This window comes from Prunus dulcis, chromosome 1 (genome assembly GCF_902201215.1).
Source record: "Prunus dulcis chromosome 1, ALMONDv2, whole genome shotgun sequence".
In the NCBI taxonomy this organism is placed as follows: Eukaryota; Viridiplantae; Streptophyta; class Magnoliopsida; order Rosales; family Rosaceae; genus Prunus; species Prunus dulcis.
The window spans coordinates 6,713,158-6,731,723 of record NC_047650.1 but is presented as its reverse complement, the minus strand read 5'-3'; the positions used below and the strand labels follow the sequence as shown (position 1 = coordinate 6,731,723).

Sequence of the window (18,566 nt, the reverse complement as noted above, 5' to 3'; positions counted from 1 at the left end):
TACCTCAAGGTCTCAACCAATCCATTTACCAAAGGCTATAGAGAGTGATAAATCTTTTCGTAGTACTACTCAAGGGCTATCTTGTTAGTAAAACAAAACAATATTACAAAGCAATTTGTTCGAGTTTACTCCATAATATAATTTCAGAATCCGAACCGTAAAATTTATGTCATCATTTTAAGGTCATTTCTACTAAATTTCATTGTGAAAATTCACTTTTTTTTCGAAAACATTGTGTTTGTCTATTTATATGGTCAAACTTAGGTAACTAAACGTTTTTTGATTTGAGAGAACTCTTGCGAGGATGTTTTTCTAATAATTGACCTTAAAAAGTAAATAGTTCGAATCATATAAGATCTCAAATAAGTGGGTTTGTGCCATATTATCTTAATAACTAATATTCATATATCACAACTTATTAAGCCAAAACCTTGGATTGGATTGGATTCTCCAAATTTTTATTCACATATCACAAACTTATTAAGCCAAAACCTTGGATTGTTTACCAGGTCAAATCTCAACTAAATAGTTTAATGGATTTGGTACTAGGATAGAACTTCATGCATAATTAAGATGTGTTTAAATACTTAATTACTACTAACTAACATGAAAAGGTATGGCCATGAAAGTGATGAGATACATATGAATGAGTGGTTGCTATTATATAAATATTTTAAGCAAAACCTGACCAGCCAACTTGACCCGATCATTTTTTTTTTTATGAACAGAAGTTTAGAGTGAGGGGAGACAACTTTGTAATATAATAATCATGCACATTCCTTTTCTTGCTCACAAAGTATTTTTTATAAATTAATTATTGACCTTAATTCTTGCTAGCTAGATGACTTAGCACGACAATTATGCAATCACGTACGTTTTATCACAAAAGCATATAATTAATATATATAATGAAGGCAACCACTCAATCAGGTAAGGTAATTAACAGACCTTCAACTACAAGTTCTTGACTTAGTTACTTTGATGATGTCCCTGTTATGTTAAAGTTTTTGCCGAATTTCGTTCTAATAATTAACATCTTATCAATTTGGATAATTTATTTGACAAAAAGTTCCCATGATAAATAAAGAAAATTCATAATACGAAAGAATAACATGCTACGTTGTTTGACAAAATAAAAATTTCCCAACATTTACTGTGCATAAAATTCTGAAAATGCTAATAATTTCTCGCTTTCGGATGATTTCGGTTTGATTTTGGGCATAATTTAGACTCTTTCGCAGAAAAAAACATATAATCAATTCAATGGAAAGTAATGTGATACAAACCAACAAAGCTAACAGACAAAACAAAAGTATCCAAACGAATAAACTTTTCTTGACCAAGCTCTTGATCCTCTGACAAATTCTTTCCACACTGCCATCTAATTAACACGTTCTTCCATTTCTCTACGCATCATTTACCAATTGCCTAGAAACTTCCTATGGCGCAGACATATAGGCATATATATATACCACATTTGCCAATTCCAACTTCATAACACATCTTCCGCATTCATTAAACATTCTCACCAAATAACATGGGCATGGACAAGTGGTCTTTGCTAAGCCGCCTAAGGAACGCCGTGAAGAAGGTGAGCTTCCTACTACATCTCAACGTCAACCGCTGGCGAATCGCTTCGATGATCGGCCGTACTGCTTCGGGCAACCACCGGTTGAGGAGCTTCAACGACCGCCCGGGCCTGACGGCGGCGTGTGCTGATGATGAGACCAGCTCCGAGGATTCGGGGTCTTCTAGGGGACATCTCCAGAGGACTATAAGCTATTCCTCGGATCAAGATGATATTGATCAAAGAGCTGAGATGTTCATAGCTAATTTCCGCCGCCAACTTCAGATGGAAAGACAGATTTCATTAGAGCTTCGATATTGCAGAGGAAATAGTTTCGACTTGAAGTCTCCTTGATCAGTTTTGATTGGTGATGATGGAGCTAGCCTGTGATATTTTTTTTCAACATGGTCAATCTCCATTGGAAATCTGAAGATCCTCAGAGGGTTTTGTTTTTGTTTTTGTTTTTTTTTCCCTTACTTTCCCTTTTTCTTTTTGTTTTGTCAGGCTTTGTTTGATTGCCGATATGACAAATTGCCAACATTTTTTTATACTTGGGCATACTTAATTTTCCTTTATGTAAATGTTATTCTTTGAACTTTGGAGAAATTTTCGAAGGTATTCTTTTGGGAAAAACGCTGTGGGATTGATTTGGTAAATGTCATTTTCTTTTGGCTGGATTGTGGCTAATATCAAGTATGTCATCATTGTTTTTGTACGTTCTTTGATAGAGCATCTTCAAAGTAAATTTGTTCTTCATCTCACTTCTGCCTTTATCATTTTTTGGAAAGTGATGATTAATTAGATATATAAAGGCTGACCTGTAAATAAAGGAGGTCAAACCAAATCAATAAAAAAAAGTGTAACAAATAAACAGCCAGTCTAACTAAAACAGATTATAGTTGTACAGCTAACCAACGCCATCTATTGAAGTATCAGATCTTTGTCCAAAAAAAAAAAAAACAAAAAAAAAAATTGAAGTATCAGATCTACTATTCAATGGTTGAGATTTAGTTGATGATCTTAGTGATTACTATTCTCTTCAGCACCTTAAGTTGGAGAGCAACTCTCATGCAACAGAGATAACACTCTAAGTAGAATGGAACATGATATTAGAGCTGGGTTTGTACTTAATTCGCACTTTGGTCCTTTATTAATTCACAAAATGGATGATGTACCATTAACGCCACTTCCGTTAGAGTTGTTGGTCCTGTCATCAGATCTATTACATTTTTTGTGTAAAGGTGTGAGTCAATAATGCAATAGGCTATGCAGTGAAACTAAACGAAGGCCTTGCAATCGAACAGAATGTTGGGTGGGTTTGAGGTGCTCAGCGGCTGTGGATGGTGGGTAGGGGTCGGGGCTGTTGGAGGAGGGTGGAATTGTTTTTGGCCCATTAGAAAGAATGACGTAGCGTGATAATTGATTGGCTGAACTTTAGCCTAAAACATGTAATTCTGGAATCCACCAGGAAGATACGAGGAAACCTTAAGGTTTATTGATAAACTTGGAATAACAAAATATAACCCTAACCACGATTAAAGTATGTTTAAATACTCCTAGAAACTTTAGGAATAACAAAGGAATTAAAATAGGAAAATAACAAAGTTTTCAAAAACGATAAAAACTTTAAAACTGAATTTCGAGCTACTAAATGATTACGGATGCCCGAAAAAGCCCATACATTATGGTATAACAATGAGTTTTACTCGTGACACCATTCTCTTCAAATCAATGGATCATGGGCCCGATTCTGAGCTCGGAGCCCAAATCTGCAGTTTACTCGATTTGCCTTTGCATGCACGTTGCTCCAATTCCTCTTCAATTGCTTCCGTCATCTGTTCTACATCAAAGAAGGTGAAAATATTATTTAGCCTTTAAGTTTTACATAAATGTAATGCCATAACCAGTGACGTACTTACAGAGGCCCAATGAGGTGCAGCTAAACTTGAGGTGACGGAAAGTTCCCCATTTGCTCAGTCTGGTTGTGCACTCTACCTGGTTGACAAAAAGTCTGCTTTCCTTGCGCCCTTTGTTGTGCAATTGCACTACGCGCTTGTATTACTATAGACGGAAAAGGAGGGAATCTCCTTAAGGAGATTTTTATTTTTTATTTTTAAACGAAGCCTTCTTAAAGAGATGTTGCTTTTTATTTATTTATTTATATATATATATATATATATATTAAAATATTCCTTTTTGATTACGTCCCCACCCACCAATCCAATCCAAGTCCTTATAAAAAGATCATCAAATTCATAAATTTTATTTACGTCTCCAGCACCAAGCCTCTTTTTTTTTTCTTTTTTTTTTTTTTCCTCTTGTTTTCTTTTTCCTTTTTTGTTTTGAGAGAACTCCAGTCTTCTATAAAAACAGATTTATCGATTACATCTTGGGACGAGAAAGAAAATATTGTATCAATCAAACTTCCAAAGTAAGTTCATCAAAATGCTGCTGTTTTTTTATTCTTCTTCGGCAACCGTCATGTTAATTTCATTTTTCTTGTAATAATATTTGGCCTTTCAAATATGTGGTAGTCAAAAAAAAAATTATTATAAAGCTTTTAATATTTCAAAATTGCACCTCCACTAAAAAGGTTAGGGAGCCGCCACTGGCCATAACCAATTGTGCTAACAGTAGTGGAGTTGAGAGACTACATCTAGCCCTTTTGCGAATTAAATAACTAAAATGCGAACTGGGTACAAGTTGAGGGACTATTCCTCCTAAAACGCCTTTGTAAGAATATTAACCAGTTGAGAAGTGGAAAGAACAAACTGAACTATAAGGGACCCTTTCTCTTGCACATTAATTGGAAGCTGTAGAGCTTCTTATTCAACTGTAACCGATTCTCTGCACTTTTCATCATGTATTTGTGTTTTAATTTTTGCTAATTTTTGCTACAACACCTTAGCTAATGTCTCTCGCATTATAAAGTACTTCTAGGATTTAGAAAGACATAATCGAATGATAAAGCATGCCCACAAATTTACTTTTTTCCAACTTTGACTTTAACAACTTCAGGTTTATCTCACAAATACTATGTACAAGTAGATATTGTTGAGACAATACAAGTAGATATAAAACTAGTTAAGTGGTGTCTTGTTTTGATCAAAATAACTAATAATCTCCTCTTTGGATTGTTGATGGGTGAAAGGGAGGCGCTGCGAAAGACGAGAGGAAGCATCATTATCAAAATCAAAGGTGCTGCTGGTTCTTTCCGTGAGGCTAAGAGGGGTGCACAAGTCCTTGTGGAGGCTTCGACCAAACAAAAGGTCCTACTGGAAACTTCGACCTGAAGAAAGGTCCTTCCGGAGGTGCTTAAAGGAAGCATGCATCTTTTTGAGTCCTTGCAAGTCAAGATCCTCAAGAGGAGCCTCTTGATCTTGTTCTTTTGTCTGCCTCTGGTCCTCTTGTCTTCCATAGCTGGCCAAGGTTTTTAAAAAAATGGAAAAACTCAAGGCAACCAAAAGAAAGGTTGTGGACAAGAAACTGGGGATTTTCTAGGCTGAGCTAGTGGGAGATTAGCCTTCTGGGTTTACTTGTCCCAGATATTCATGTAGAAGAAAGAAACGGCCTTGTAAATTGAATTGTATCATGCCATATAGTATCTCTATAACTTGTCATTTCGATTTTATACACTTAAATGTAAGAACAACCATTTTTTTTTTGGTTGGCAATTACATCCACATCAGTTCGTACAGTTTCAGTCCCATATTCTGTGGTGCTATTAATTAGGGGTGGCATTTTAGACCGAAAAACTGCAAACACCAACCGACATTTAACCGCAATGGAACCGCAATCGTTAGAAACCGAACCGCATTTGAGGTATGAAAAACCGAACTGTATTTGCGGTTGCGGTTGCAGTATTTGATTTTCACAACTTGCCGTTACCACAAACTGCGACTATATTTAGAAAAAAAAAAAAAATTTGCATTTTATTGTTCTGATGCAGGAGCATAGGGGTGGATCAAGATAGATATTTACCATTTAATTAGTTATTTCATGATATATTGTTATTTTCTTAGTTAGGTAGTTTTATGATATCTTTTATTATTTATGTATGATTTTACAATTAATTAGTTTACTTTTGGACCAAGTAGCCCTGGTGCCCAAGTCTTGTAAAGCCTATAAATAAGGCTAATGTAATAGTTATAGATAGATGTTGATGATTAATAAAATAGTTTATTTGTGACATGGATTTGCTACGATATACGTGAGTTTGCACTAGCCCTAGATTCGGTGCTCGCGTATGTGGTTGGTGATATGTGTCCAGACCCCTATCCCCATCAATTGGTTTTTATTGTTTAATCGTAGCCATTATATAACAATACCACTTATCTTGTAAGTAATTAGTTTATTTATGCTTATGTTATTTATGATTCTTCTTATAATAAAATGTACTAAACTTATGTTGTTTTATTTGTAGATAGCATTGGTGCTCAAACAACACAACGGGGTCCTTCAAATCCACTCACCACCACCAACTCTTGAGTTTGTAACATTGGTGCATTGCATTTTCCTTTTAGTTTGTAACTTTAATTAACTTTGAATTGGATTTTTCCTTTGGGTTGTAACTTTAATTCATTTTGCATTGCATTTTCCTTTTGGTTTGTAACTTTAAAGTATTTGGAATTGGAATGCTTGAGAAGTTGAGGTTGTGAATGCTTGAGAAGTTTAACTTTAATTGGAATGCTTGGAATTGTAACTTTAATTTTCTTTAGGTTGTGAATGCTTCAGAAGTTGAGGAGGTTGTGAATTTATATATGCTTCAGAAGTTGAGGTTGTGAATTTATATTTTTGGGTTAAAGTATGCTTGAAATCAAAAGGCTTCAAAAGAAGCATCAAAACTAGGGCTGGCAATGGGTCGTGTCGTGTCGTGTCGGGATAATAAACGTGTCAAGAATGCTCAACCCGAACCCAACCCATTTAATAAACTTGTTGTGTCGGGTTCAGGTCGTCTTTTATCGTGCTGGTTTCGAGTCGTGTAACGCGTTCATAAATAATAACATGCATGTTACAAAACTCACAACTGAAAAAATTTAAATAAAAAAAGGGAGAGAGGAGAGAAAATATAAGGAAAAGAAAGACAAAAAAAAAGATAGAGAGAGGAGAGAAGAGAGAAGGAAAAGAAAAAAATAGAGACAGAGAGAGAGGAGAGAAGAGAGAAGGAAAAAAATAAAAAAAAAATAAAAAAGAGAAGAGAGAAAACTAAAGAGAAGGAAAAGATAGAAAAAAAAAAAAAGAGGAGAGAAGAGAGAAGGAAAAGAAAGAAAAAAAGAGAGAGGAGAAGATAGATGGAAAACAAAAGAAGAAAAACAAACATTATAAATATTAAAAGGCATAGTATGTAATCACAAAGTTGTATGTAGCATGGTGGATAAAGTGTTGGAGAGGAGTGAGGGTGGTGGAGGTTCGAAACCCTTGTGTGTGTGATGAACTCTACATTTCTCTTCATTTTTTCGCAGGTTGCGTGTATTACACGGGTTGACACGACCCGTTTAATAAAGGGGTTAGACAGGTATTATAGCGGGAAGAGAGAGGGAAAAAAATAATAAATAAATAAAAAAGAGAAGAGAGAAAACTAAAGAGAAGGAAAAGAAAGAAAGAAAGAAAGAAAAAAAAAAAAAAAGAGGAGAGAAGAGAGAAGGAAAAGAAAGAAAAAAAGAGAGAGGAGAAGATAGACGGAAAACAAAAGAAGAAAAAAAAACATTATAAATATTAAAAGGCATAGTATGTAATCACAAAGTTGTATGTAGCATGGTGGATAAAGTGTTGGAGAGGAATGAGGGTAGTTCGAAACCCCTTGTGTGTGTGATGAACTCTACATTTCTCTTCATTTTTTCGCAGGTTGGCGTGTATTACACGGGTTGACACGACCCGTTTAATAAAGGGGTTAGACAGGTATTATAGCGGGTTAGCGGGTTGACCCGAAATTCACCCGTTTATTAAACAGGTTAGAACGGATTGACCCGAAATTGACCTGTTTTTTTCTCGAGCGAGTTTCGAGTCGTGTCCAAAATTGCTACTCCTAATCAAAACTAGGCCTAAAATGTGGAAGCGGTTTTAAACCGCTAATTCACAGTAACCGAATGCTTTTTGCGGTTTCAAAAATCACCATACCGCAAATAATCCGTCGGTTTGCAGTTTGGGCAAAAATTCGCGGTTACTGAACCGCAACCACCCCTACTATTAATTACTCTCTAATAAACGTGTCGTGTTTAAGTTGTCGATTCGTGACTCCTTTAATAAACAGGTCGGGCAGACATAGGCTTAGCTAAGTTGGCTAAAACAGATGTACTCCCACTATGCACCCAAATTCGAATCCCCCTCTCTGTAATTCACATTAGATTAGAATATATAGAATATTGCTTGTATAGAAAAAATTAAATAAAAAACAGGTCTTATTCGAGTTGGAGATTTCAAACCTGTTTAATAGCTCGACATGGCCCATTGCCACCCCTATTTGAAATTATAATTAAGAACATCTCATTTTCGTTAGTATGAACTTGTTTAGAGTCTCTAATTATATATTAGATGTTCAATCATGAAATTTTAACACTCAATGCTCAATGTATCTGTTCAAAAATGACATTTGAGGATGATAATATTTTATGGATAAAGAGGAGTAAAACCAAGTACAAAAACCGGTCTAGTTGTCCTAAAGAATTAGGCGAGCCTCTCTACAATGGGATTTAGGTCCCAAATCTCTCCCAATGCCTGTCTAAGGCCAGACCAAATTTTTACCCAAGCCTCAAATTAGGCGAAATTCTAGATTGATTATCAGTCGAACCGTTCCATGGTGGAGCCCAAATTCGATTGATGTCTAGCCAACATGTAAGCGTACCAATAGTAAAGAAATGCTATAATGAGGTGGTTGTGGGTGAGGGTGTTGTGGGAGGGGCTCAATTCTACTATCCAACAAGACAAAGAAAATTTTGGACTTGAACTTTTTTAATGATTGATGGTTGGACTGAACCCTCATTGAACCCCTTCACCAAAATCTTCCTCATTGTAGAAGCTCCCTCGAGATTGATGCCACTCAAGAGCAAAACACTTAGACGCCTATGGATGGTCCAAATCATGGAATTGAGATCCAACGACCACATTCAAATGTGTTTTTCTGTTTGAATTCAAACCCAATGGCTATGATGTAATCTAACTAATTTCATCGTGAAAAAAAATATATATACCGAATAACCAAAGTTTGAATTTAACGATCAATATTAATTAAGGGAGACTTTTGAAAAACCCAAAGGATAGAGAAATTTTTTAAAAGAAGCCAAAATGGACAAAATTGCCCTTATTTATTTTTGAATTTCCTAAGGAATCCTTTACATTTGCATGTCTTTGATTAGAAAGTTGAGAGGTTTTTATGTCTTTTTTGAAAAAAACTTTGGATTTTTCCAAAAGTAAAAGTTTTTTTGTGGCTAAAACCTAAATTTACTTATTAATTAATCTAAATCTGTTCCAACATCAAAACTCATCTCTAACTCTATTAATACACATCCATTTGTTAAATAATTCACCAATATCAATTTATTCCTTTCTCACTTAATAAAGGTTCTTTAATTTTTTTTATTTATTAGATGGCCCTAAATTACAAAGAGGTGTGAATTGGAAACCGCATGGAAGATGAGGCTTTTTGGAGAGAGTGCATTTCCGTAATTGAAGATGGGGTTATTGGCAACAATTAGAGAAATGAAACCTTTTGGTATTGTGTGTTCCAAAAAAATTTAGAAAATGATTTTGGAATGACTAGACCGGCCTCAAACACTGCAAGTCATTGCTTCTTGGTTCAAGACCATCAACCAACAGTATTATCTTTGGAAGGTATGTCTGAATAAGTCCAAATAAACGGATATACATATACTTTATTAATCTTTAGAACATGTACTTTGTAACACCAGGGGTTATAATCTTAAATAACTAGAAGCAAAAAATCCTCTCATGAGAATAACAAATACCAAGAACAATGAGCAGTTTAATGGGATTGGGATTGGGGTTGGAGTTGGGAATTAGGATTGGATCATGTTGCTGCATGGAAGGGTAGTGCTGCAGAAGAAGAAGCAATGCCAATATCAAAGCTGTTGCTGGTGCTCCCATATCTGAGCTTGAGATGGGTGCACACATGATTTACCAGTCCTTTAAAGGACTCATGAATATTCTTGACACCTTGCAAGTCCTGATTATGAAGAGCAGGCTCCCACCAGCACTGTTGTTCCCCGCTTCCCCTTTCTTCTACCAACTGTTGCAGCGCCTTGCTCTGCTCTTTCACAGCCTCAAGCTGCCCTACCAGCTCATTATGGTTCTCGTTCACCTCATAGACTCTTGCCTGCCGGTACACCTCCAGAATGCCATGAGAGATCCTCTCATCAGCATTTTGATCAGCAACAACATTTAAAAATCGGTTCGCCACATACTCAATAGCAGGGCTACCATACGAATAAGGTTTTCCTTTTGGGGAAAACACTACAACGCCAACTTCTGCGCCGCATAGAGCCGCTAACTCACTAGCCTTCTTGTATATTCCGGATCTCCGTTTTGAAAAAGTAATAAGTCGATCATCTTCATTTTCTATCTTCTTGATATCGATCTTTTGCCTGCCTCTGGTTCTCCTGCCTTCCATAGCTGATGCTGGCCAAGGTTTTCTCTTAATGGACAAACAAGGGAGAGATTAGGCTTCTAGGTCTACTTGTTTGGTTTTTTATTTTGCCTTGGTTGCTGTTGTTTACATAGAGAGAAAATCCTTGGCAATTAAATGGTATTAGGTCATATTAGCTCTGTATAAGTTGTCATCTTCCCAATATACACACTCGAGATAAGAGGAACAAATTGTTTTTTGGTTGGAATTTTACTTTTTTTGTGAATTCACCACTATAAATTATTTTTTTTTCTTTCCTTTTTTCTTTCGTTTGCGTAACATGTCTTATAGTGCATCGTATTCGGTCCATATATAACTTCTATATATAAATTGTCTTTCCCATTTTGCACGATCAAATCTATGAACAAATTTGTTTTGGTTCACACCTTACTTTTATGTTAACCTTTATAAATGATTTCTTGTCTTTACTTTTCCTTCTCTTAAAATGGACGTTAATCCCTAGTGCTATCAGATACTACACACACACAGACACAGATGGTGCTGCATCCTGATGGCTTTAGTTTTAGCGTTTTTATTTGTTGCATTAATTGGGCCACTCCTACTATCACGTGCACTTGGGGTGAGCAACTCTTTTTTTTTTTTTTTTTTTTTAAAGAAAAGATTTCATTCATAATTCAAAAAAGGCATACAAAGACTGATACGAATACAGTAGCTTCATTAAAACCTTCCTAGGAAAATCATTTTCATAAGTCTTCAAGTGGAGAAACACTTGTGGGAAATGAGGATACCACTATTTGGTTATCTCTGGCCAATCACTGCATACCACGTGTGATAAATTTTTCACGTGGCATGCAATGATTGGCCGAGGATAACAAAACAGTGCTATCCCCGTTTTATACAAGTTTTTCTGCTTCAAGCTGCCAAACATCTTATTTTCGATATTGTCTCTAACTTAACCACCTATAAAACCAAGTAGATGTGAAATTTTATCACAAAAAACTTCGATGATATTAATAATGTAACCATTCATTATATTCTTCAACAAGTCCACAGTCCAAGGTCCAAATTATATTTGTCCATTAGATTACACCATTGACTTATTTAAGACTTTGAGCCTTTGTAGCTGCAGCTGTTTGCCACGTTCGATTGGTGATGAATTAGTGTTTTTTCTCCCTCAATCTTTTAGATAACTGTTTGGAATTGAGCAGAATTGCCCTACCGAAGCGAACCAAACCGAAAATTCAGTATACCAACCTAAGCAACCTAAGGTTAAGGCTCTAAATTTTGGTGAATAGAAGAGCAGCTTGGCCTATAAAAAGTTCGGTTTGGTTAACGGTAGGGTAGTTTTCGGAGTTTGACCGGTAGCCAAGCCTAATTTAATCTTGTTCTACGATGCAACTTGGCTCTGATTCATTAAGCATTTATCGCATAAGATTATGCAATGTATATGAAGGTGGTGGCTCAAACACATATATACAATGCCAAAAATGAGAATATATCAAGGGCGTTGCAATTTCCTTCTTTCCAAGGTTCCCTAACCGGCAGTTGGTGTTCCAATAGAAACATCAGCTTGTGTGCCACTGGATATGCTGTTTTCATCAGCTTTACCAGATTCAACAGTCTCCAGTAGCTAGCTTCCTAGCAAGTTTTGTATGTTGCTCCAAAACGAGCTGATTCAACATTGCATTCTTAGCAAGGTTTCTATGGTGCTAAAAAACTAGCTGATTCAAGATTGCATTCCTAGCAAGCTTTGAATTGTGCTCCAAAACTAGGAAAGTCAAGATTGGCTCCACCGTTTGCCTCCTTGACTGCAACCGCCTTGAAAGTTCTGCAACTGTTGAAATTTTGTTGCGAAGTTCCTGCTCACTGCGAACCGAAAATAGAGATAAATGAACCAAGAATGATACATCAGGGGAAAATTAATTAGAATGAGAGATAAATAAAGCAAAAGAAAAGTGTTGGTCCATCAAATAATCAAGAACATTAAATTGAATTTAAAAAACTGACCTCCCATCTAATACAGCATAGAGTTGCACCGTTTCATCAAGCATGTGAAGTACTTCTGCAGATAATGCTCCTCTGTCGTCACAGTTTGAATAGTATGTAGACCATACAGCAGTCCAGGTGCCAATAGCTTTCTCCAGATCCAACTTAAAATAATGTCACGTAACAAGGAAAACTCAATACAGTTGTTGCTCATTGTGCAATCTAAACCATAAAAGAAAGAAACCCGAATTAATTACCTTGATTGTTGAGGCCTCTGAAGATAAACTACTCTCATCTCCTTCCTTCTCCAACAATTGTAAACCTTCAATTATTTCCCAAAAGAAATCAAAATCCATTGGAAGGCTACTTTGCTTGCTATTTCCAGTGTTCTGGACCTTATCTGTTACCAAGCCGGGGGTGTGTGGAACAAGCTTACAGCAGTTAGCCTCATTTGAATCATAAGCAGAAGGCGCAGCAGAGCAGTAACTTTTAGCTTCTACCACCATGGCTTCAGATTGACCTCGTGAAGATTGAACATGAATGTGCGGTTTTGAGAACAATGTTCTCAACATTTCGTCAATGCACAGGTTGGCCTTCATGTCGAAAAAAATGGCATCTGAACAAATGAACCTTGAACAATCAATCCCGAAACTTGCAACTACCAAAGGATTACCAATTTTCTTAAAGGCTTCCTCAATCAGATTCACATTTATACTAGGAGAATTTTGTACAAATATAAGTCTCCTGAGGGCCTCACAAAACTCCTTTGGTAGTTGCTCAGTGATGTAGTCCCTCCAAATTAGTTCCAAAAGTATGCTAAAACACATCCCAAAATTAAAATAAAGCAAGCACAAGATGACAACCAATCTCAGGATCAGCAGTGAATAATATTTCTCCCAATCCTTGATAGACTTTTGAATCCATTCAACCACGGTGTTCTTATCATAAAGCAAATCCCGAACCACATCAATCAAAAACTGAAGGATGACTTCAGAACATATTGGCACATCAGGCCTTATACTGGAAGTAAATTTTGTATCTTCCTGCTGGTGTATCAGCCATTTAGTAAAACAAGATTTTGTAGTGATAACGTACCCTTGTAAGCAGGACACCCACATCAGAAGGCGTTCAAAAAGATACAACAAGCAATCAGGTGACAGGAAGTCACGTTCTCCCTCCCAGTTTGCAAGATAAGTGTCATCCAAAGCTTCGTGGAACCACCACGGCAGAGACTCCTCTTTCGGTTCTTGACATATGTTCTTAATGAACACCTTCCATGGTGCACTACAATGCAAATTATTCACAGCATACAATTCATTATTAAAATTGCTAGAGCCAAGAATAATCATTGCAATCCTTCCTACTTGCCCATAAGACAGCTTTTTCTTTGAGCTCATATAATCAACTACAACTTTCTTGAGTAAACTTTTACAAGCATCGTTTTGTCTCAGAGAAATCATATTCTCTCTCAAAGATTTCCTCCAATCTAAAGGAAATATGCAAGCAACAATGTTTTCAGTTGACAGATTAACAAAATGCTGTAGTGTATTCAAATCTGTATACGTTAGCTTCAGGTATTTTGACTCCAAAAGACAGTTTGCAACCACATAAATCTGGGTAAGACACCAGCTTTGGCAGAAGATTGAATCAGATTTTTCGGTCATGAACTCGTAAAGCACTTGAAGCTTATTCAAAATCTTAGTACTGAAAGAGAGTAGTTCTGAACTCCAATAAATCTTAGCAGATGAAACAATTTGGCAAAAATCAACACTGACCAATTCACCATTACTTATAAAATAACGCTTATCCACCACACCACTAACCCAATCAGCATCAGAGATGAGTAAAAGATATATTGGATTCAAATCATCATGAAACTCCCTCCACACCGCCAAGTAATTTAAAAAGAAGTCTCCATAACTTCTTCTCTTATTAACATCTAGGGTTTCTAGACATCCAAAATATTCTATCAAATAAACAATCTTATCCATCCAAAAATTCCAAAAGTACACCAGTGAATCAATCGAAACCTGCTTTTTAGATTTCTTGACTTCAGAATACTTTTTCAGATCACAAATAATATTTTCTTCCCACACATACTTTGAAGAGCTTGAAGAAAGATGAGTGTTCAAAAATTTTCGCCCAGATAACATTTCAACTTTAACAAGTTTCATCTTGGATCTGTTATCTTCAACCTCATGATAATAGTGAAAAGCACAGTTCTCAAGAAAATCCAGTTCAATTTCATCCGTACCTTTTCCTCTTAAAGCCCGATCATACTCTTCTCTTGCTTGTTGCTTCCAAAATTTAAAATATTCCAAACCTATGTCAAATAATTTTCCTTTCAAACACATAGTTAAACACTGGGAGAAAAATTTGCCCCTGGCATATGCATCGGCTGCCTGCTCATAGAATCCTGCTAGAGAGAAGCATTTGCCAGCTCTTTCAAGTCCACGTTCGCCGCACTTTTCCAAATAAATATTAGCTGCATAAACAAACTTTTATAGTTGAGACATGCCACAAAATTGAATATTCAAATGCAACTAATGATACTCTGAAAGGTTTCATCACAACACAGTGGCCTTTAAACTATCATATGACTGCTGGAAGGATAAGCAGAACAAATGTCAACTTCATACCTGCCCTTTCATACTCCTCCAAATAATAGAAGCATCTGGCAGCAGAATCTGCTTTGCCTATAGATTCAAATATTTCGGCTGCATGCTTGTAGCATCCTGCTAGAGAATAGCATTCTGCAGCTCTTTCAAGTCCAGGTTTTCCACATTTGTTCAAATAAATCCTAGCTGTACCAATATAATATAACACTTACGACAAGCAACAAATATGAAGATTCAAGTTCAACGTGTAATGTAATACCGTGAGAGGTATCATCAAAACGAAATAGCCATTTTGGCATGAATGCCGGCAGGATAAAGATAACAGAAGTTAATATCATACCTGCTCTTTTGTACTCCCCAGAATCAAAAAAGCATTGGGCAGCAGAATCTGCCTTCCCTAAAGATTCAAAAATTTCTCCAGCTTCCTTGAGGAGAGCATTAGCCTTTTCAGGATTTGAAGTGCGCTTAAGGTCAGCCATAACTTTCAGGCCAGCAGCTTTCGACCTTCTTTCCCAATAAGTATCACCAGCTCTTTGAAAACACATTGTGGCCATTTCATAGTTATCCTCTTGATAGAGCTGGATGAAACAAATAAAATGGATTAGATTAATACAATTGAAAATAATGTTCATACATACACTATGCTTTAAGGCTTAAGGTGACCATGATGATGATTATGACGCTTAAAGTGATCATATCAGTCAACTGTGATGAAATTTCAAAAATTAAAATAAATTTAACACCAAATACAAAAAAATTAAAAAAAAATCGTTTTATTAACTTAATTACTAGCACCATTATAAACTAAACAAACCTTCATGCCACGTGACCTCCACTCCTCTGGATTGCTCTGAGCTTGCATTTCCCTTGCAAGTGAATCATCGAAGTGCCTAACTTGCACAAGACATTTCCTTTTCCAATAGTTAAACATGGGATTGGATAGCTCTTCCATATTCTCATAAACCCACAACCTTTGTTTAGTACGAGAGACAGCAACATATAGTTGCTTAAGTTCGGAACATAAGATGTTGTGTTTGTCTTCATCAAAACTTGGAAAGTGCTCAGGTAAAGTGGAGTCAAGCAAATCATGCTCCTTCATGTAATCATATATCACCCTCCACTGATTTTGCAATGGTGATGATCCAAAAAAGTTGTAAAGCAGTACATCCTACAAGAATGAACAAACCAAATATATATTTCAATTACATAGACAATATCAGCTGTACAGAGTTCTGCATAATTTAATAAATTTGCAACAAATCTCTTTTCAATGTCTGATGTGAACCTTACAATAATAATCGTTTGAAGACGAAGCCAAAAAGATTTCCAGAAAGATAAAAGAAAAACAAGTGGAATAGTCTTGTAATGGCAGGAGAATTATTGTGGATCACAACATAAATATATGAAAATCCTCAATGGTAATATGTTTTATAGAATTAAACAAACTAAATAAGTAAATGTTGTAATGACCTGAAATTCAAGGCCCTTGCTCTCCAATATAGTAAGAACAAGAGCTCGCTTGCAACTTGATTGGAAATTTCGTTCCGAGCACGCTTATCACGCACCAAAATAACCTGCTCTGCTCCAAAGCCAACTATATTTCCACGAAAACTTCCAAAAATCTTCATGATTATATTCTCATTTTTTCCAGGTTCAAGCAAAACTGGAGCTTCCCCATATATTGGGCTGGTTTCAGGTTTCAATTTATCAATAGATTGGGGGAAAAAAATGGTAAAGTAGATCAATTATGCTCTGTGATAACTTCAGTATACCATCATGCGTACGGAAGTTTTGAGACAAATGCAATATTTTTGAGATTTGTCCTTTGTCTTCTCTTTGTTCCTGTTTATCTCTTTTTGATTCCAGTACGAATTCCTTGTAGAACATGTGTCGTAAATCTTGGAATCTAAAATCAATAACCCTTGCAATTGCCTGTGCAGTATCACCAGAAAAAACAAAACCCTCTTCAACATTACTGCAAACGTGTTTGAAGAGTCTAATCTGATTGACTGTTAGATCCTGACCCTCATCAATATATACAAAATCCATTTCATGACCCTTGTACTTTTCACGTCTGAGTCGACGGTGAATATCATTAACAAAATCAGTGACATCAAATTCAACATTTTTCTTTTTCTTTTTTTCATAAACCAGAAATATATCATATATCATCTCCCTCTTCTCCTTGCTTAGATTTGACACCCGGCCCTCTGAACGTTGGACATAATCTCCTCGACTGAGTTTTCCATCACCTGCTTTTGTGACTCGCAGGCCGCCTTTTATATGAGAGATAATCTCCGTAAATACTTTAGAAGGATCAAGCTTCTTTGTTAGTTGTATATTAAAATGAGGCCAATACGAGGTGCTGAACCTCGCAAGATTGACCTCCTTTTGTCTTAGAACCGTCTGCAGCGCAACTGATCTTGAACTTGGCCGAGGTTCTGAGGTGTCAAGGAATCTTTCAAAGAATGAGTTACCTAAGGTTCCATCAAGCATCATCAAGAACTTATGGAATGTTATGAAAAGAGGATAACAGTTGGGCGGAATATCAAGAAAAGAATCTGGGATATTGTTGAACTGGGCTTCTTCATCCTCAAAATCAATGCTATCAGTCGAACTGCATTCACCTGAATGGTTTCCCCCAGAAGAAAAACTGAGGACATACAAGTTATGTTAATATCAAAATATAAAATTATTCGTCTTCAAGTGGCACATAAGAAGTTGACAATTAAAGAGCAATCTTATTGACATCAGGACCAAGAAAGAAGATGCAAACTTTAACCTAGATGACCAAGAAGTATGGTATTATAGAACACATACATGCATGAACAGTTAGTTTGAAGCTTCCATAATTTGTCCTCAGAAACAGAAAATACTAATGATATAATAAATCATTATAATGACTAGTTTTTTTTCCAAACGATTTTCCTTATATATAGCTCAAACATTAACTCACTAATTACACGTAGAACTTTCCTTATATATACAGGTACTATACTATATTATTATACATGTAGATACTAGGAAATAAATGGAAAATATATATTTATGATATGGAACAGAAAGCAGCAATCTTTGCATCTAGCAGTGCACGTCATTCAGAAAAATATTTTTTTTCTAAACAGCTAATGTAAGAAGCAGCTAACATCTATTTGTCGAACAATCCTCGCACCTTTTCAAGTGTAAAACATGTTGCTTGACGGCAAAACAGAGTTTCGCACTCACTGTCACAAAAAGCTGGCGCAAGACACACATTTTAGCACCAGTAGGACTCTGCTCAACCTCGTTATTATTCGGAAAAACATGCGAGAGTGCATTCTCAACACCATAGAATCCTTCCTCTGCAATACGTTGCTGCTGTTCTTTCTGACATAATTTCATTGTAAGAACTGTTGTCTTCCCGGTGCCTGAGCGTCCCAGTATAAATGTACTTCTATTATAACGGACGATCTCCATTTCTTGATCTGTAAGTTGAAAGGGGAGATCCAGTTCTCTACCTTCACTGTTAGACAGCAAGAAGTTTGCCACCCCAGATGATAAGGAGTAGAATTTCATCAGTAACAAACTCTCACTAACATTTGATTTCTCAACATAACTTCTATCTGCTGAAGAATCACCAAGTAAATAACTTGGGGTTTTTTCGGCGATGCTTAAATCTTCAAACCGGGCAACATCCAGAGAGGGGGGCCAGCTGGCCGGAATTTCCAAATCACTGCTCATGAAAGACAAACCAGGAATAGTCATTACTACTTAAAAAACAAAATTTGAAGATGAAACATTTATATCTTTATATGAT

The 18,566-nt window shown here is 36.2% G+C and overlaps 3 protein-coding genes across 3 annotated transcripts; 1 reads left to right on the top strand and 2 right to left on the bottom strand.

The window, feature by feature from the left end:
* The first annotated feature begins 1,469 nt into the window (after positions 1-1,469).
* Positions 1,470-2,282, top strand: LOC117614687. The gene has a single exon (XM_034343574.1). The coding sequence runs from the start codon at positions 1,538-1,540 to the stop codon at positions 1,919-1,921; it is 384 nt and encodes a 127-aa protein (XP_034199465.1). The 5' UTR covers positions 1,470-1,537; the 3' UTR covers positions 1,922-2,282.
* A 7,209-nt stretch (positions 2,283-9,491) lies between these two features.
* Positions 9,492-10,271, bottom strand: LOC117615917 (agamous-like MADS-box protein AGL29). The gene has a single exon (XM_034345098.1). It carries the CDS (start codon positions 10,188-10,190, stop codon positions 9,591-9,593), a length of 600 nt encoding a protein of 199 aa, XP_034200989.1. The 5' UTR covers positions 10,191-10,271; the 3' UTR covers positions 9,492-9,590.
* Positions 10,272-11,875: 1,604 nt separating this feature from the next.
* Positions 11,876-18,325, bottom strand: LOC117631665. The gene is given in 11 exon segments (XM_034364974.1): positions 11,876-12,032; positions 12,174-12,316; positions 12,410-14,637; positions 14,792-14,956; positions 15,111-15,348; positions 15,585-15,938; positions 16,241-16,293; positions 16,296-16,497; positions 16,499-17,165; positions 17,205-17,423; positions 17,943-18,325. Coding segments are annotated over 11 exon segments (4,809 nt in total).
* Between the last annotated feature and the right edge of the window lie 241 nt (positions 18,326-18,566).